The sequence below is a fragment of the Loxodonta africana genome, chromosome 2 (assembly GCF_030014295.1).
Source record: "Loxodonta africana isolate mLoxAfr1 chromosome 2, mLoxAfr1.hap2, whole genome shotgun sequence".
In the NCBI taxonomy this organism is placed as follows: domain Eukaryota; kingdom Metazoa; phylum Chordata; class Mammalia; order Proboscidea; family Elephantidae; genus Loxodonta; species Loxodonta africana.
The window spans coordinates 37,107,429-37,127,607 of NC_087343.1; the positions used below are offsets into that span (position 1 = coordinate 37,107,429).

The following is a 20,179-nucleotide window of genomic DNA, read 5'->3' on the forward strand; positions in this document are numbered from 1 at the left end:
AGCACTCAGGTTGGCAGTTCAAACCCACCCAGAGGCTCTGTAGGAGAAAGACCTGGTGATCTGCTCCTGTAAAGATTAGAAAACCCTATGGGGCAGTTCTACTGTGTCACATGTGGTCGCTATGAGTTGGAAATCAACCTGATGGCACCCAACACCACCACCAATGCCTTCGTTCCTCATCGTTCCAATGAAGATGGTAGCAGGACCTACCTCCCATGAAACACTTGTAGCACTGCACTAAATCCTTAATTTAATTATTTTTAGAAACACTCTTAGCATAGTGCTAAGTCCTGATAATTAGTTCTCCCTTATTAACCTAGGAACTTCAGGAGGAAAACATATATGCCACTAAGATGATGACATTTGGGGAATATGGAGCGGCTATACTTTTTATACCAGTTGGAGCAGACACACTCCTCAAACCAAGAGCTGTCATTGTGACTGGGTTTTTCACTGCAGCCTCAGACCCATAGCTCCTAAGAAAATAGCTAACCCGAAGTTTTTTTAATGCCAGTTTTTGAGTGCTTTTTTTTCCCCTGTTCCATTTCAAGATGCTATGACCCAGAGGTGGGCAGGTGAGCTGGCGACCACGCGGGGCCTCATGAGGAGGCACTGCAGGCCCAAGTGGCTCTGGGAACCCACCTCATGGAATGACTTGACTTCCCACCGTCCCTTCGTGCGTCTTCCTTCCCTGCTGCCTCTGAGGTTTCCTGCTCTTTCTTGCTTCTCTGCTTTCATTTCATTTTCTTCCTCATCTTCTTTCTTAATGCATTCTGGCCAAACTCACCCTCCTGAACCCCACTCAAGGCCCCACCCTCGCTTTGCCGTTGAGTCAATTCTGACTCATAGCGACCCTATAAGACCAGAGTAGAACTGCCCCGTAGGGTTTCCAAGGCTGTCATCTTTACAGCAGCAGACTGCCCCATCTTTCTCTCGTGGAGTGGCTGTTGGGTTCAAACTGCCAACCTTTCGATTAGCAGCTGAGTGCTTAACCACTGGGCCACCAGGGCTTCGTCCCCCTGTTGAGCCTCCCATAATAATCTGGCCTGTCTAGGTCTCCCACCCTGCTGAGCTTTGTCAACACAGACCCAAAGCTCCATATAGGCTCATATCCTGTCTGTAGCATTCTGTGTGGCTGCCTAACGTAGCCCCAGCACTGGGCTGAACAGTAGGTCCCTGAAGTTTGGAGATTGGACTGTTTACATGTTCTGCCTCTCACAGCCCACAGCCTGGGGCTGAACCCATACGGGTGGGATCGCCAGATGCTGGAACTGAGAAGCAAGTGCAGTCTCCACAGAAGCGAAGAGAAGCTACAGAACGAAACAACCACAGCCCATGGCCTTTACCATGTGTGAATGCCAGCGAGTGGATAGCATAAAGAAAACCATTTCTGGTGACCCCCAGTCCTTCGAAAGAACCAAAAGGGAAAGGAAGGACAGAAACAGATGTTCGTTCTGCCAGCCCCTAGGAATTATTTTAGAGCATCTTAGCGTAGTGTTTGTTAGAGGTGGGTCCGCTGTAATTGTAGAGACAGAAAAATTAAACACAAAAAGGCTGGCATTTAGGTTGTGGAATATCTTTCTGAAAAAGAGTTTAGATTGCTTATATTTTTTTTTTTTAATTGAGAGGTTTCATATTTTCTCAGGTTTTTCCCCTTATGTCTCCTACCATCCCACCTTTTGTTTAAATCCTCAACACAGGACTGGACAGTGCACCAGAGCTCATCACATCCCCAGGGAAGAAGGAGGCTCACCCTGACCTCAGCAAGGCCTCAGCAGATGCAGGCGAAGCCTGTCTGCCTGAGAGCCCCAGCAAGCCAGCATCGCCCCAGGTCTCCAAGTCCGAGGACAGGCCTCCAGTCAGGCTCCCCCAAGACTTTACCCAGAAACCAGGAGCGTCAGAAGCCAGAGTGCCTGACAACACCAGGAAGGCAGCTGCCCTCAAGGGAGTGGAACCCAAGGCAGAGGGAGTGCCTCAAGCTAGTGCTGTCCTGTCACAAGACCTTGTCACATCCCAGGAGAAGAGACAAGGAGTTCAAGGTAACCACAGCAAGGCTTTGGAGACGACAGAAATCCGCATTCCTAAAAACTCTGGGGAGTCTGCCCTGCTCAAGCGAAGAGATTCTGTGTCTGAGAGGGCACCACAGGCCAGGGCCTCCCTGGCGTCATCCACTGACAAGACCGAAGAGATGTGTGGCAGTGGTTCAGGACACTGCTGCCCAGGGGAGAAGAGAGAAAGCCCTGTGACTGACATCGACACATTTATCACGGAGCTGGATGCTTGTGAAGCAAGACTTCAGTCCTCTCAGAGAGAGGACCATGTGAGACAAGAGGGCACTTCCCAAGGTCAACCTCCAGCAAAAGCTGAAAGCGGAAGTTCCTGCCATGCCAAGCCAGTCTCGGGGGAAGGAACCCCCTCCCCAAGGAGGGCCCTGGCTGCTCGTCCACCCCCTCACCCCCAGTGGACCTCCCAGCCTTCAGTTTTGGATTCAGTTAATCCTGACAAACATTTTACTGTGAACAAAAACTTTTTGAGCAACTACTCTAGAAATTTTAGCAGTTTTCATGAAGATAGTACCTCCCTGTCAGGCCTGGGTGATAGTACGGAGCCATCTCTCTCTTCCATGTATGGAGATGCTGAGGACTCGTCCTCGGACCCCGAGTCCCTCACAGAAGCCCCACGTGCTTCCACCAGGGAGAGCTGCTCACCACCTCATTCTCGTAGGTCTCCTCACAAGGAGGATACTACAGAGTCTGAGGAAGAACAAATTGAAATTTGTTCCACAAATGGTTGCTCCTGTTCACCCTTGGCAACTGCTCACCCACCTTCCCAGGCTGCACCCTACCCTGCTTTAGCCAAAGTTCTGCCATTAAAACACAGTGCTCTGAGTGAATTGGTAGAAAATCCACGTGAGAGAGCTTCCTTCGTGCCCGGAGTATCACGCATTTCAGTACTAAAACCTTCCCACTCATTTTCAGTCTCAGATATAAGCTCTCAGGAGCATGAAACTCATGGGGATATGAGCACATCTCAGGGCCACAGGCCCTCGCGTACAGAAGAGACTGTAGAAGTCACCGGCGTTGGCTCAGCCGTGGAAAGCAGCCAGTCTTCTAAAGTTGTCAGTCATTTTCAGGACCCCCCAGTCACTCTCTGCTTTCCTAGCATGGTGAATGGCTTAGCCTATGACTTGTTAGATGATGAGACCCCAAATAAAGAACAAACAAATATTAATGCAGTGGAAGACCCGTCCTCCTTCAGTGCAGAAGTCCCCAATAATGGAGACTCTGTCTTGGCAGACCTACACATCTCCGAAAGCCAGGATCTGGGTGACCTGCTACAGAAACCAAAAGTGACCTCCAGGAGGCCTATCATGGCCTGGTTTAAAGAAATAAATAAAAATAACCAAGGTGCCCATTTGCAGAGCAAAACTGAAAAAGAACCATCGACGGTGCTAACCAGAAGTCCCGACTCCAAAATTCAAACAATGAGCTCGAGCCACAAGAAAGGAGTTTCTGTACCTAATAGCCCTCCTCAGCTAAAACTCAATTTTGAAAACAAAGACCTACCGAAAAAAGGTTCAGTAGAAACACTTTTAAGTAACTGTCAGAAACCCAAATCTGGTCCGAAGCTGAAGAGGCTGAGCATCAAAAGTAAAAGCAGAGTCAGTGCTGAGGCCCCTGCTGCTAACACAGCCAAGGCTGGTGGGATAGACCACCGGAAGTCCTTGACTTCCCCCCAGACCTCCCAGAAAACGCTTTCTAAGGTAGCTGCACAGCGGTTGCATGCAGGTGTCCGTGAAGAACCTGACAAGAATGGTGCAGCCACCCCCAAGTCTCCCAAATGTATGCTGGAGAGCAAGCCACCCCTCGCTACTCCTGGGTCACTAAACTCCTCGGCGTCAGACACAGGCGTCAGAACATTCATCTCGCCCCTCAGCTCCCCCAAAGCTCTTCCGGAGCCAGGTGCCTGCAGTAGGCTCTACACGGCCATTCACTCAGAACCAGACAGAAGTTGCCCAGCCACCCCCAAATCCCCCAGGTGTGGAGCAGAGAGTACGGTGACCCCTGTAAGCTCTGGGCCAGCAAGTCCTATAGCATCAAACGGGAACGTCTCCACCTCAGGGAACAAGCATGAGATTCAACCTCCCGGACAGAAAGAGCCGCGCACGTCCAGTCAAACAGATTCAGCATCAGAAGCAGCCCAGCCCAGGGTGGCTGGCGAAAAGGGAAGCAGAATAATTGCTAGTGGTGCCCTGGAAAGAACCAAGCAGCTGAAAATTGTTGAAATTTCTCCTGAGAGAATGCCTAAGGGCGCATGTGATGACAAGCCAGCTGAAAGTGACAGGCGGGGAGGTATCTCAGTCCAGAGCAACTGTCAAGAGAAGGGCAGGGCCAGACTCTGTCCCCAGTCAGTGGAATCCTTCCCCAGTTACCCATCCTTGCCCACATCTCAGGCCTCCCAGGTTGAGCAGGAAATGCCACGCTCTTTCAGTATGGCCAGGCTGGCTTCCTCCTCCTCCCCTCAGCTGCCTGCTAAAAAGACAGATTCCTCCCAGGGAAAAACAAGCCAAATGGTGGAACCCCAAGGCGTGTCCAAGAACGTCATACCAATGGGTACTGCAGTGAATGACCATCCCTACTTCATGCCACGGCCAGCCACCAGGACCTACTCCATGCCAGCCCAGTTCTCCAGCCACTTTGGACGGGAGGGTCCTTCCCTCCACAGTCCAGGTCGCTCTCATCTGGACAGCCAGAACCCTGTGACAGGTGGTGGTTTCCTGGAGGCAAAGCCATCCAAAGGCAATGTCCTCAGTCTTGTTAATGGGCAGAGTGTCTATAGTGTCAAGCCCCTGCTGGAGACATCGAGGAACCTTCCAACAACCGACGAAGGAGATACCCTTCCCATCCAGGAGACGAGCTGCCTCGTCACAGACAAGATCAGAGTCACCAGGAGGCATTACTACTACGAGCAGAACTGGCCCCACGAATCTACCTCATTTTTCTCTGTGAAGCAGAGGATCAAGTCTTTCGAGAACCTGGCCAATTCTGACCGGCCTGCCGCCAAGTCCGGTGCTTTCCCTTTGTCTGTGAGCTCTAAGCCCCCCATTGGGAGACGCTCATCTGGCAGCATCCCTTTGGGGAGCGTCAGCCATGCTGGGGAGGCCGCGAGGTCACTGAGGCGGAGCCTGAGTTCCTGCAGTGAAAGCCAAAGTGAAGCCAGCACCCTCATCCCCCCGATGACCAAGTCCCCCTCCAGCATGATGCTGACGGTCTCCCGGCAGATCCCAGTGGAGACCAGTAGCAAGGGCCCCGACTCAGACGAAAAGAAATCACCGGGTTCTTCCGGAATCCCCACCCCAACAGTGACCCCGGCCTCTCCCATCAAGAGGCCCAAGCCCTCGGTGCGCCACGCCCAGCCCTGCTCGCCCTTGTCCCGCTCGAAGCTGCAGGAGCTGCGAGCCCTGAGCATGCCTGACCTGGACAAGCTCTGCAGCGAGGACTACCTGGCAGAACCCACGGCTGTGCTCTTCAAAACGGAGCTAGAGATCATCCCCCGGAGGTCGCTCGGCACCCCTGGTGGAAGCCTTCCTGGCCTCAACGGATCAGCTGGGAACGGGGCCTGTCCAGGGGGAAGCAGCCCTAAAGCCAGTGAACCAGGGACACCAGATTCAGCCAAGGATGCAGGCAAAACAACTCAGGATTTGCCCTCCAGAAAAAGCTGGTCAATTAAGTAAGTGTCTGCCCCCTCCCCTTTTTGTTTAAGTAAACTTAATTTGGGAGTACGTTTAGATTTATAGAAAAGTTGCACAGATAGTACAAAGAGGTCTCAGATGCCCCTCACCCAGCTTCCCCTAGTGTTAACATCTTACATCACTGCCGCCTATTTGTCAAAAGTAAGAAAGGAACATTGGGACAGTACTATTAGCTAAACTGCAGTCGTGTTCAGATTTTACGCGTTTTCCCACTAATGCCCTTTCTCTGTTTCAGGAACCAGTTCAGGATCCCACATTGCATTTAGCCTGCTTTGTTTTAAGATCATTGCTGAAAAAATTAAAGACCTACAGGGAAGCATGTACTCCAGAATGCTGCTGGGAGAGAGAGGCTTATACAGGATATGGCACTTAAGCCAAAGCAAGACGCAAGGGAGCTGGGAGGAAAGGGAGGCCGCACCTCAGGCAGACCCTGGGCCTTTGAAGGGGACTGTAGTCCAACAGGAAATTCCTGATGTAAAGTATTTCACTTGAGTCTATACTATATGGTGACTATTTTTAAATACATCAGGAACGTTCTGTTTAGCTCCCTAACATCTTGGCTCCCTAGCATCTTGGAGTAATCCCTGAATCCACGGCAATTCCCATTGCTGTTGGCAGTGAATTAAATTCCTGTTTTGTGTGCAGTGTCCTTCAAGTCACTTGGAGTGGGAGTTTGGACCAAAATAAAGCATGAAAATCAGAAAATACTGGCAATATAGTAGAAAGGAGAGAATTTTAAATGCATCTTTATAAACAGAGAAATTGTTTTTTCCTTGAACGTTCTTCAAATTTTTCCATCACGGGGCTCCAGTGGTGTGGTGGGTAAGAGCTCGGCTGCTAACCAAAAAGTCGGCAGCTCAAATCCATCAGCCACTCCTTGGAAACCTTTAGGACAGTTCTCCTCTGTCCTGTAAGGTGGCTTTGAGTCAGAATCGGGTCAACGGTAACAGGTTTGTTTTTTTTGTTCATTTGTTTTTTAGTTTGAATCAACTTCTCATCTCAGTGGGGGACCAGCAAAGATTACAGTCCATTTTGTCATCGGTGGGGTCAACATCTACCATCCTCACTCTCATTCAGGAAGCGAAGACACAATCAGAGGTAAGCGAAATACCAGAAACATGGGCACATCCAACATCTTAAGACAGGCCTGCTGCTCGGGGGGCTGGGGCATGACGCTTATTCCCTTACATACAAAGACTTGTTTCTTCTTACTCCAACCATTCTGAGAGAAGCTATTCCTAAAAGGCATCCCATATTTCCTTCACTTGCATCCACCAGCGGGATGTGGCCTGTTCTTGATGATTCAGGAAGGCCTTAAAGAACATCAGTGGTTGCCTTGAGCTGGGACCCAGGGCGATTCTTAGGGCCTGTCCCAAGCAACCCCCAGCTGCTGGCTAGCTGGGTCATTGGTCAGTTGGTAAGTAGATGCGTGGACTTGAGAACTTGTCTACTTCAAGTATTACTTAAGTATTTGGCATGTATCAGGGTAGCAAGTCCACAGTTTATTGAGACTGTGTCTAGAATAAAGTATAACTGAGGTCCTGAGGGATTTTTCCTTTGAGTAAAGTCTGGCCTTTCCTTCCTCCCTCCCTCCCTCTCTCAGCCCTTCTTTAACAAGTTGTAAGATCCACAGATGAGATCTATTTTGAGAATCTAAGGTAACCAAGGTGGTCAAAGATGGATCAGAGAAAAGGGAGACTTGATTTTTAAAACAGCAGCAGCTATTGCAGTTGTCTGTATAAGATTAAAGAGAGTTGAGTTGAGTGGACTCAGAGACAATGAAGGACGGGGCCCAGTTTAGAGACAGTTTGTAGACATGACAGAGATGCTAACGACTGGACACAGAGGTGAAGAAACGCGCCCCATGGTGACTGCAGTGTGTCCACCCCGAGCCACCGGCTCATTCGAGGCACCAGGACCCAGGTCAGGGAGTGCAGGGAAGAAACCTGTTTACAGGGAAAGCAGGGAGCGGGGCTCCAGACCTGCTGAGATTGAGTTGGAAACGGGGGATGAATCCAAAGAGCTGAGAAGTGAAGAAATGAATCCTTTGTGGCCTGGGTCAGAACAGCGATATTTAGGAGAACTGTGGTGGCGTAGTGGTTAAGTGCTACAACTGCTAACCAAAGGGTCGGCAGTTCGAATCTACCAGGGGCTCCTTGGAAACTCTATGGGGCAGTTCTAGTCTGTCCCATAGGGCCGCTATGAGTCAGAATCAACTCAACGGCAACAGGTGAGCATATTCGTTTAGTTTTATCCCAAAAGAAATTTGCAGCCATTTACAAAAATAACATTCTATGAAATTTAAAAAATTAAAAATGAAAGTGTTAAAAAGTTAAGATGTCACTTTGAGGACTAAGGTGCACCTGGCCCAAGCCATGGCATTTTTAGTCACTTCCTGTGCATGTGAAAACTGGACAATGAATAAGGAGGACCAAAGAATTGATGCCTTTGAATTATGATGTTGGTGAAGAATATTGAATATACCAAGGACTGCCAGAAGAACCAACAAATCTGCCTTGGAAAAAGTACAGCCAGGATGTTCCTTAGAAACGAGGATGATGAGACTTTGTCTCACTTACTTTGGACTTGTTATCAGGAGGGACCAGTCCCTGGAGAAGGACATCACGCTTGGTAAAGTAGAGGGTCAGTGAAAGAGAGGAAGACCCTCAGTGAGATGGACTGACACAGTGGCCACAACAATGGGCTGAGACATAGCAACGATTGTGAGGTGGCACAGGACCGGGCCGTGTTTCGTTCTGTTGTGCGTAGGGTCACTGTGAATCGATACTGACTCCACAGCCCTAACAGCAGAGTTCTAATTGATATCGCTAAGTTATATACCTGAAAATAATTGAATTGGCAAAGGCGTTATTTATATTTTTACAGCAATTAAAAAAGAAAGGTAAAAAAAAAGTTCAAAATAAGGAAAATTCTAGAGACAGCAACAAAGCCGGGGAAAAGCTGTCCCATGGAAACGCGTGCCAGCACACCAGGCTCTGCTCCTGAAATGGTGTTGCTGGCTTGGCTCTGATTTCCCTCGCAGCTGTGGAAAGAGAAACATGTCCTAGGACAGTGGTTCTCAACCAGGGACGCTGCTAAACATCCAGCAACGCACAGGACAGTCCTTCACAACACGAGTTATCCAGCTCAAGATGTTAAAAGAGCCAAGGTGGAGAAACTCTGGTCTAGGAGAATGGTGATTGAAGGAAAAAGGAAGTAACTTGCTGGGTAATGAGTGGCGTGGATTCATGGGCTTCCAGTGAAACGATGCCTTCCTTTCTGTGGGTTTCCCATTTTGAAGATGAAACTGTGTGACACCCAGGCACGGGCATTAGCACAGAGAGCCACTGAGAGCCTGTGCCCGAGTCCTGGAGGACTGCGTGGTGCTGTGCATTCTGTTTAAGTGCCCGATTGGTTTAGCTGCTGTCTTAATTCTGCAGAAGCATTTAGTTACCACCTCCCATGCCTGCATTTGGAGTTTATCTGCAGAAGGTCCTCAGAGCAGAACTAGGAATGTCGGGAGATGATCCCTGTTGGCTTAAGTATGAACATAAATTATGTGGTCAAGGGAGCCACCTGCTGGTGAAATAAGAAAGTTACATCTGCGACTCCCTATTCTTGCCCTGAAGTATTTAATTAGTAATTAGTAGCTAATTAGTAACTTCAAATAAAGTCTTTAAATAGGTTGGCTGTGACAATAAAAATAACCAAAGAAACCATCTGTTCATATCTAGGAACCTTTTCTGAACAATGTTTATTTCTCAGGACTATCCATAGAGATTTGAATGCAAACAAATACGTATTTTCTGTTTAGAGAAAAAAGCAAATTTGAACAATTTTTCTTTAGCAGTAACGTGTCTGGGTCACTAAAGTATTCCGAGAACACTATTCCACAAATACCAGTGTTTCCCTGAGGGACTGTGACATCTCTCTGCTAAGGAGCAGCCATGGCATGTAATGAGGAGGAGTTGGTCAGGAAGGAGAGAGGGGGCGGGATGGGGGAGACCCTACTCCCTTCTGATTCCCAGCCCACTGCTGTGGGTCTGTGCAGTGGAGAAGCACACCCTGAGACGTCGAGCATTTTTCACGTTCAGCAAAAGGAAACGTTTCTTCATCTCCGCCCCTTCAACTGCTGTTGTCACGATAAGCAAACATTTCATGCATGGAAGACGTACTGCAGGATTTTCAGTCAAGGCAGCATGGTGGGATCACACGCTGATGGGCCCCCTTTGCTCCAAACTCTTAATAATGTTAGAGAAAACATGGAAAGAGAAAACTAAAAAGTCTCCACCAACTTCAGAAGCCAGATGAACACCCCAGGGACCATACAGAAAGCATAAGCATTTTTCCAGGACAGCATCTTCCCAGGGCCTCGCACACCCTCCCTTACCCCTATTTGGTGTTCAGCACACCAGGCGAGCCTTGGGGTTTGGTCTGTTTTTCACTGGAACATTGCTATCTTCTCCCGTTTTTTATTTCACTATTGTCTCCAGTTGATCTCACAGGGAGCAGTGAGCAGAGATGTTACTGTTCTCCCAGAAGTTCCCTGCCGTGCTCTGTCCAGAGTATGAATTGTAGGTGCTGAAAATGGAACTGCACAAAAACGTATTTCCCAGAAGTTCCCTGCCGTGCTCTGTCCAGAGTATGAATTGTAGGTGCTGAAAATGGAACTGCACAAAAACGTATTTCCTGAGGCCTCTAGGAAAACCCTGGTGGCACAATGGTTAAGCACTACAGCTGCTAACCTAGAGGTCAGCAGTTTGAATCCACCAGGCGCTCCTTGGAAACTCTACAAGGCAGTTCTAGTCTATTCTGTAGGGTTACTGTGAGTCGGAACCGACTCGACAGTGACAGGTTTTGTTTGGTTGGTCTAGGCGTCCTTAAAGGGGGAGATCAGGGAGAGGCAGAAAACAAGCCCTGCTGGTCTGACTTCAGCACGCCCAGACCTGGTACAGGACTCCTTGAAGAAGAACTGATAGCCCATCTGGTTTCCCTAATGCTGTTAAGCTTCCCAGAGCAGCAAAATTTAGCCCAACAGTCAGCTTGTATGGTACTTACATTCACAAACACAACCGGAGAAAAAAGATTTTTTTGAATACAGTTTTAGTGATAACGTATCCAGGGAGCCAGGAGAGTCCTGTTTTCAAACATTCTGTCTTTGCTCCAAGATAGCCAAGTTTCCGTGTATTCATGTTTTAGCTTCAGATGTATCACAAAGCTACACAAAGAGCATTTATCAAACATGTTCCCATTTTCGTCTAGGAAGCCTAGCCCTCTCTCTTCTCTCCATTGAGAAGTGTCTATGAAATCTGATTAAAGTTGCCTATGAAGAAACGATTCCCACCTCAAAAAGATTGCTAGGGCCTTCTAACATAAGCAAAATGGACTCCATCAGCATGTAGAGGCTTTGATTTGAATAAACTTCTTTAAAGAGGTAAAACTGCTGTTATGGATTGAATTGTGTCCCCCAAAAAGGCATACTTGAAGTTCTAACCCCTGATGTATGTGACCTGTTTGGAAATAGGGTCTTTGAAGATGTTATAAGTCCAGTCAACATGAGGTCATACAGGAGCAGGTGGGTCCTAACCCAGTCTGAGTGCTGTTCTTGTAAAAGAGAAGGAGACAGAGAGGAAAGACTTGAGGGAGTTACATTGCAGCTACCAGCCAGCATAACCTGGGGCTTCCAAAAGCAGAGAGAAACTACAAAGGATCTTCCCCTAAACCTTTGGAGAGCACCTGGCTCCACTAACACACTGAATTTTCACTAGTAGCCTCCAGAGCTGTGGACAATAAAGTTCTGTTCTTATAAGCCACCCAAAACCAAGCAAACCCATTGCTGTCAAGCCGATTCCAACTCATAGCGACCCTATAGGACAGAGTACAACTGCTTCATAGGGTTTCCAAGGAGCAGCTGGTGAATTTCAACTGCCAACCTTTTGGTTAGCAGCTGAGCTCTTAACCACTATATCATCAGGGCTCCTGTGAGCCACCCAGTCTGTGGTGTTTTGTTGTGGCGGTCCTGGGAAGCTGAGACCATTGCTTCGATTTACCTCCTGCCTTTTTTACTGATAGGACTGAACACTTACTTTCAAATGCTTGAGTGCCCTCCTCAGCACACAGATGGGATGTTCAGCTTCCATTACAGAGCTGGTTCTCTCAACATCTTTACTTTCTCTCATCAAATCAATCTTTAAGGGCTATTATTAGATTCTTTTTCTATTTCCGTGTCTGAGAACATATCCAACTGACGGATTATAAATCACTTCAGATGAAACCTAGCAATTCTGGTCTTTAAAATATTGCTGAATCGCCTCTAGTGTGTGGGTGGAGGGCAGCAAAATCCAGAATAATGAACACCGCTAATGGCTAATGTTTTATTTTAAAATAATTTATTCCAAGGTATCTTTTGATTAACGCTTGAAACATAGAACAGTCTTTTGTTATGTAATCCTCTGACACTACTAAGAATGTTTTAGTCTCATTATGAGTTGAGAACTATTAGTTTTAATATCTGTGTGCTTTATATTTTACAATTACCAGTTCATTAATTGCACCTGAAATCCAGTGAGCTAAACAACTGGCTTCCAGGTGCTCTCATCTTGTCTCTTAGCTCTTACCTCTTTGCTGCTGTTGAAACTAGCTTTGCTAAATTGTAGAATTAAAGGATAACCCCCTTCATGGTCTTCTGCGCTATGACCAGATTCGCAAAGACATAATCTGGTACCTGGAATGGCTTGAAGATTTGGGAATTCCAAATTGTCCCCTGACCCTAGTCCCAGTTCATGTCTGCTTGCTCTCATAGATACAGGACGGACCCTCCAAATCTGTCATTTAAACAGCACCCAGAAGGGACATGAGATGGTTGGGACGGGGCTCCTCCAACGTCCCTGTGAAAGCTTATGAGGAAACATGGAGGCGAGTGGTGAAAAGCACCACAGCACAACAGGAGGGCTTACTTCAGAATTGCCTTACTCTTGGCACAAGGAATATAATTTTTTTTTTTCTGTTTCTTTTCACTAGAGTAAAGAAGACATTTGCTTTATAGTTTTGAATAAAAAAGAAGGCTCAGGTCTGGGATTCAGTGTGGCAGGAGGGACTGATGTGGAGCCAAAAGCAATCATGGTAAGTGACGATGTCACAACGCTCACAGGAAAGTGACTCCTTCAGCAGCCTCAGGATTTGATCAGGACAGCGATAGTCACAACATGCCTTTCAAAGACTACTAGTTTTTGTTCCCTACTACCAAAATAAAAATGAGACGTGGGAAGAGTAGTATGTAATATTTTCATTGATAAAGATAAGCATCTTGAACACACAGCTGACATGATCTGTAGGCTCAGTGCCCTAGATGGCAATACGTACAAATACAATTGTCTACATCTTTTTGCCTATATATTTTATTCGTTCAAGCACTGCCAAAAACCTTAGAGTTGACCAAGCTTGTGTTTGCTCATAAAATTGTCTCAAGAACAATAACTGAAAATTTTACATCACTCAAAGGCCTTTGAAATCATTTGGGAGGCCACCTTCATGGGACTCCAGAGATCAGGTCCTGTTCACCTTCAGATTCCTATTGCCTCAGGGAGTACCAGGCATGTATTAGACACTAGCAATAAGTTGTTGAGTAAAAAACGTCCATATGCTGGCAGTGACATTTGTAATTCCATTCCCCACTGTTGAGTATATATGCTTTTCATAAACCAAGTGTTTGTATGATTTGGGAATTTTAACATTAGAAAGTTCTTCTTTAATACAAATTTGCAGGTACTCTCTTGCTTTTAGTGGAGGACATAAATGGATTTGGCTCTTGTTCCCTTTCTTCTCTTTGTCCCAGGTGCACAGGGTGTTATCTCAGGGGGCGGCTTCTCAGGAAGGGACCATGAACCGAGGGGATTTCCTTCTGGCAGTCAATGGCACCTCATTGGCTGGCCTTGCCCACAGGGATATCGTGAAGGTTCTCCATCAGGCACAGTTGCACAAAGATGCCCTCGTGGTTATCAAGAAGGGGAATGATCAACCCAGAACCTCTACGAGGCTGGAGCCTCCTATAGCTAACAGGAAGGGTACGCTGTCCAGAAAGAACATCTCCCTGGAGCCTGGAATTGGTAAGATATTAGTTCCACACCAACAGGATGTGAGCAGCTGACAGATAAAAGTAGATTCAGGTGGAACATGAAGGGAAATAACTGCTAATTTCTGGGTCAGAGAAAGTAAATGTAGTGAATGCTACTGCTTGTGGATGCTTCTTGCAAAGGCAGTGTTACAAGTTATAAACATCTACCAGTGGTTAAAGCCACACGATTGAAGTTTTAAAATGGCTGCTGTTACCTTCTCAAAACATCTTAAGAAGGAAGCGCCTTTTATACTTTACATTGCCTTGTTAGGAGATAAGTGGCTGGTGAATAAAGCAAGAAACTCTTGTGATGGGGGGAATCAGTGTTGAAGGAGAAATTCCATAACAGAGATTTATCCTTGGAAAACATCAAGGTTGGTACTCTTTCCTGTTTTAGAAAGATATAAAGAAACGAGAGGCAAAAGTGTTTCTGTGTTTAAAAACCAAGGCTGCAGCCTTGACCAACTTCACCAAGAAGAGCTTACAAGAAGAGGTTTGAAACATAACCTATACGCCCTCCAGACTCAGAGCCCCAAAGCTAAGCACTGCTTCTATTTCTAAAGCACAGGCTGATCGCTGCTTTCAGATAAGTACTTCAGACTTGCATGGTGTCCGCTCTACTCAGTGCAATAGTGTCCTCTCTCTCTAGTCCAGAGAGTGGGGTACACAAAAGCTGAGGGTGGGAGAGCCTGTGGGCTCTTCTTAGCATCTCTCCCTGATAAAGTGGAGAGTAAAAGAAACCCCTTCTGCTCCACGTGGCTTCCTTGTGGCCTGAGCTCTTTAATGGCTTCAGTGAAAATGGCACCGAATCCATTGAACAAATGGGAAACACTTTTTGTCTAGTGCCTTCGCATTGTCGAGGTGTCCGCGGTCGCCCTTCTGCTCTGTTGTCACTCTTCTGGACAGCTGAAGCACTTCCCACTATTGGGAAACACCTTAGTGGTCAGGCATTGTCATGCTCGCCTTTGCCCCGGCACCATCTGAACTGGTTGGTCATAAAGTCATTGTCCACGCTAGCAGAGAGTACGTGGAAGAGAAACAGATGTGTGTACAGCAGGAACACAGCTGGGGACCAGTACTGTTGGGAGACCAACAGTAATGCTGATCTCAAATACTCTTACAAGCATTTCAAGGTAGATGGGACTTGACGGAGCCAGGGAGCACAAAGTACATGAGATAATACATTTAGGGGAAATTGGGCAGGCGTCTGATGAGGAAACTGGTCATTTTCACCTTTAAAAATGCCATTGCTGCAGGCAGAAGCGTAGCTGCCCATGAGGCGCTGTGTGTGGAAGTGCTGAAGACCTCTGCTGGGTTGGGATTAAGTCTGGATGGAGGAAAATCTTCTGTGTCTGGAGATGGGCCTCTGTTCATTAAAAGAGTATACAAAGGTAATGTTCTAGAACATTCAATCAGTTTTCTGTCACCTGTTTTCTTTCCATGTATGCCTCAATGAAATATCAGTGCCTTACATTTGGAAACCAAATTTGTTTTAAAAAACGTTTAAAAATTTTTTTAGTGCTTTGTGATATATTGAGTTTACCGTGTCAGCCCTGTTCGGAGTGTTTTACGGGTGTTAACTTACGTTGTCCACATGACAACTCTATCAGGTAGGTACTATCATTATCCCTATTATACAAAAGGAGAAACTGCGTCACAGAGAAGTTAAATAAGCATGTAAAGAAACACAGCTATTAGTGGCAGAGCCCATTGCCGTGAGAGATAGCCGCAGACCCAATAAACAGGAGAACCAGCTAGAAAATAAAGGCAGGAGTGTTACCTGTGAAATAAGACCAAGAGAGCATTCAAAAGGAGCAGATTTTTTCAAATTAAAAGGCGAATTAAAAAACAGACTAAACCCATATGAAAAGAGAATTTTTAAAAATTGAGATGGGAAGGAACTATGCAAATTCCAGTACAGAGATACAAAGAGAATACAAGGATGCATTGAGGAGCTCCAGAAAGAAAAACCAAAATGAGAGAAAGGAAATGTTTGGAGACATCATGACTAAAAAGTTTCCTGAAATGAAAAAAGATAGGAGTACTCAGATTGAAAAAATGCATCAGACGGCAAAACAGGATGAAATTTATAAACCTTAATGTAGCATAATAAAATTTCAGAATATAAATAAGAAAATCTGACAAGCTAACAGAAAATTCATGTTGCTCACAAAGGCACTGACAATCAAATTAGAAGCAGCAATCCTCATCCACCATGAATGCCAGAAAATAACACCTTCAGAAGATGGAGGAAAAATACTTGTCAGCCTAAAATACTGTACCCAGCTCAACTGTCATTCAGGAGTAACAGTAAAATGGAGTTACTATAAGACACAGTGAAAAGAGATGGCCTTCACCTTGGCTAGTGACAGGGCATCCAGCAGCCTCTGCAGGCCAAGAAACACACAGCCAAAGGTGTCCTGAGCCTGCAAGTGAATGGATCAGAAGCTGAAGCTGGCTAAAGCAGTGGCCAGATTGGCTGAGAGAGTCGGCTTGCGGATCCCACCGTAGTTGCAGCACTAAGGTGGAAAGGGAGCCTCAGGAGAGATGAGCGTCCTCCATATCTACCTGGAGCAGAGCAGGGATGGTGTCCTGGATACTACTCGGCCTCTATCTGTGGCATCTGGCCAGAAATCTATGAAAACTACTGTATAAATTTAGATAGAAGGAGAAAGAAGTATCTATGCCATGGACTAGCATTTTAGATGCTCTTGTGTGCGAACCCGCAGTTTTAATTTTTATGAAAAGGAATTCAAGAATTTCTGGATTTAAGAGTATGCCCTTCCCTTCACTCTTTTTAGAGACTAATGAATCTAGTTGCTTTGCACAGGATTTCATGTTCTTATCTCATACCGATTTCATGGGTAAAAGTCACGTTTATCATGTTTTCCTGTGCCTTTTAGCTTAAGCAGCAGAGAGAAATATAGCAATACTGATGTCTTGCACAGGTTTAAAACAAAAAAAAATTTTTTTCTTTGAATAATATCATAACTTTCTTAAGCTTTCTTGAAGGTCAAAGGTTTTATCTATAAAAAAAAGTAGTAAATACTTATTTGTAACCTCCTGTGTGAAGCAGCAGCCACCCAGCTAAGAATTTGAACACTTCAATAATACAGTAATCTGTTAAAAGTTTCACTACTATCATTTTACTAAAACAAACCAAAAAATATATATATAATAAGCTAAGAAAAAGATAAGCATAAAATTAGAAATCTAGGGACAAAATTATTCATTATTGGCAGATTATCTGTTTTTCCTGATTGAAAAATAATCCAAGAGACCCAAACCTCAAGCCTATATAAATAGTTCACCAAGGTTGTTGGATTTATAATCAACATACAGAAATCAATAGCATTTCCCATATATCAGCAATAACCACTATTAAAAAAATACAATAAGCAGTTTTCTTAGTACACAAAAAGCATATATTACAAAAGAAAAAAAGTGTTCAACTTCTGTATGGCAAAAAATTCAAAAGTAAAGATAAACATAAGTGCCTGACTAGAAGATATATGCAATGTATTTAGTCAACAAAGGGATAATTCCAAAATATATTTAAAAAAAAAAAAAACTGTAATTAAGTAGGAAATACATAAAGAGAAAAACTGGATAAAGGAAATGAATAGACTGTTGACAAAAGTTGAAATCACTTCAGCCAAGAAACACAGGAAAAAATACTTACGTTTATATTAGTTATTTCCCCCCAATAACATATCAGTTAGAGGTGAAAATTATGGTAACTTTTCGACTTTTTGAGATCTAACTAAGATTTCTGAATTTCTCTTCAAAACTATCATCTACACAAAGTTATAATGTAGAAATATATCAAGTTTTTTGTGTGTAAATAATCAGTTACATAATATCCACAATCATCGATAACCATGTAATAACTGCTTATCAGAACTTGGCGGATCAGCAAATATCTGTTAACAGTAAAAGTTGAGCCTGTTTTTCTGCATTTATTGGCCATTGGTATTTTAGCTATTGACTTCCTTTGCCCAGTTTTCTCTTTATTTTGTACTATTCTCATTGATATGTACAGGTAGTCCCCGACTTAAGACGGGGTTCCGTTCCAACAACTCTGTCGTAAGTCAGTTCTGACGTTAAGTGCAATACCTTTTTTTCTATTATCAACATCTTTATAAATCTGATCTTTGTCTTTAGGGTTGTCTTTAGGGGTTGGAAACGTTACATATAAACTTACAGATATATTTTAAGACATACATACATATTACTAACGATAAGATATACCACCCAAAAAAGACAGACAGTGGTAAATCGCGGACTACCTGTAGTTCCTTATCCAATCTGGGTATTAATCCTGTGTTGATTAAATATATTAAAAACCTCTTTCCCTAGTTGGTTGCTTATTTTATCTTGCTTACATTACTTGGGGGCCGGGTGCTACAGAGTTTTGTTTCTTTAATGTTGTTCAATTTATTTTTATTGATGTATGTTTTTTGTATCTTGTTTAGGAAATATTCCATATCTTGAGAATATAGAGTTCAGAGATTTTTCTCTAAGTTTTTAATTTACTTGAAATCTATTTGAAACACCATGTAAGTGAGTACACTCATGTTTGTTAGTTGCTGTCGAGTCAGCTCCCCCTCGTGGCGACTTACATATAACAAAACAAAAGTTGCCTAGTCCTGCATCATCTTCATGGTCCTTGGTATGCTTGAGTCCATTGTTGTGGCTGTTGTGACAATCCATCTCACTGAGGGTTTCCCTAGTTTTCTCTACTTTACCAAACATGATGTCCTTTTCTAGTGAGTGGTCTTTCCTGACGATGTGTCCAAAATAAGCAAGCTAAAGTCTTACCATCGTTGCTTCTAAGAAGCATTCTGGTTGTATTTCTTCTAAGACTGATTGATTCATTCCCTGGCAGTCCACGGTATATTCAATAGTCTCCACCAATTCCATTAATTCTACTTACAATGAATTTATTCTTACAGGTGGTGCAGCTGAACAAGCTGGAATAATAGAAGCTGGAGATGAAATTCTTGCCATTAACGGAAAACCCCTGGTTGGCCTCATGCACTTTGACGCCTGGAATATTATGAAGTCTGTCCCAGAGGGGCCTGTGCAGTTAGTCATTAGAAAGCACAGAAATGCTTCGTGAAACAAGCGTGTACCACTAGTGCTTGTTACATTTTTTTTTAAGAATCTTCTTTTCTCAGTTTCTTTCTTACTTTAGCAAATTAATCTCTTTAAACAATGAGATCCTGAAATAACAAAGAGAAACATTTGTGTCAGCAAGGACTGTAAAAATCTCCAAGTTTTGACTTGTACGTGAAGCCTGCCACGTTGTGTGTACTGCAGCAATGAAGTTGAACTCTGGAAGCTTCCACCTGGATAGCTAGGCCTGGAAGGTTCATTTTCGTTTCTGTTCCAGTGCCTGCCCCCAGCCTTTTTGTTTGCTGATGCGGGTGCAAGACGTGACTTGCCCTTCTTCATCTGAAACATTTAACTAGACTTTTGCGCCCTCTCCCTAAATACCCAATCCTGACGATTAGGGAGCACCTGAAATCTGAGGGCAGGCACCACAAATGTCACAGCTGAAAGGACTATAGTTTCATATAATTTATAAGTAAATAGTGCTTTTAGGCACATTTAATGCAAGGAGAAGGTATAGATTTGTATACATTACCCTGAAAAGTAAATGAGACTTAAGAAAATGAATTATGACCTAATCGTGGGGAATTTGGGGATTATCTGAAGAAAAAAAAAAAAGCCAAATAGAGAAAGTGATATTTTTTAGGGAGCATAATGTGCAATGTATAGGTACAGAGTTCAGCTCAGTGGGGTCACTGGTCCCCCTGACATGTCGACTATTTTCTGTCTCTAGAAGTATAAGCCGGGAGGCTGTCTTTCAGGGTAGCAGCTCCACTGCTGTGCACTAAGCAGCCATGAATGTTCCTGCTCAGAAAGAGCAGAGTCCCAGATCTGAAAGCACCTTGCCTCTCATTTGCCAACTTGTCCTCAGTAAGTGCCGGTCAACACAGGAGTTGGCAGAAACATCAGTCATTGGGTTTCCATTTCTATACTTTATGCACTAATCACTACAAATTTTAGAAGTAACCTTTTAGTAACCTTGGATTTATGAACATAGGCATTATATTAGTAATCTAAACAAAAGACCTTAAAATAATCCTGTTAGAGGACTTTTTTTTCTTTGGTTGAGTTTTCCCCTCTTTCCTAACATACTTAAGAAATGGATCTCTTTCCCTGCCCTGGGTATGACACAGCTCTGCAGTGACTGACATTTTTGCTGTTTTTATTTGCTTACCTGTTTTCTCAAATTTCTCCTTTTG

At 44.7% G+C, this 20,179-nt stretch overlaps 1 protein-coding gene across 1 annotated transcript; it reads left to right on the forward strand.

Annotated features, from left to right (window-relative positions):
* Positions 1–5,653: 5,653 nt before the first annotated feature.
* LOC111749951 (PDZ domain-containing protein 2-like) lies at positions 5,654–19,443 on the forward strand. The gene is made up of 6 exons (XM_064271022.1): positions 5,654–5,730; positions 6,733–6,850; positions 12,773–12,874; positions 13,587–13,857; positions 15,122–15,256; positions 18,821–19,443. Exons 3-6 carry the CDS (start codon positions 12,872–12,874, stop codon positions 18,985–18,987), a joined length of 576 nt encoding a protein of 191 aa, XP_064127092.1. The 5' UTR covers positions 5,654–5,730; positions 6,733–6,850; positions 12,773–12,871; the 3' UTR covers positions 18,988–19,443.
* Positions 19,444–20,179: the final 736 nt, after the last annotated feature.

Bases quoted from the DNA above. Each gene is read 5' to 3' on its own strand.
- LOC111749951 (XM_064271022.1), top strand. The intron at 13,858-15,121 runs GTAAGATATTAG...CCATTGCTGCAG, and splicing joins CTCCCTGGAGCCTGGAATTG to GCAGAAGCGTAGCTGCCCAT. The intron at 15,257-18,820 runs GTAATGTTCTAG...TTATTCTTACAG, and splicing joins CATTAAAAGAGTATACAAAG to GTGGTGCAGCTGAACAAGCT.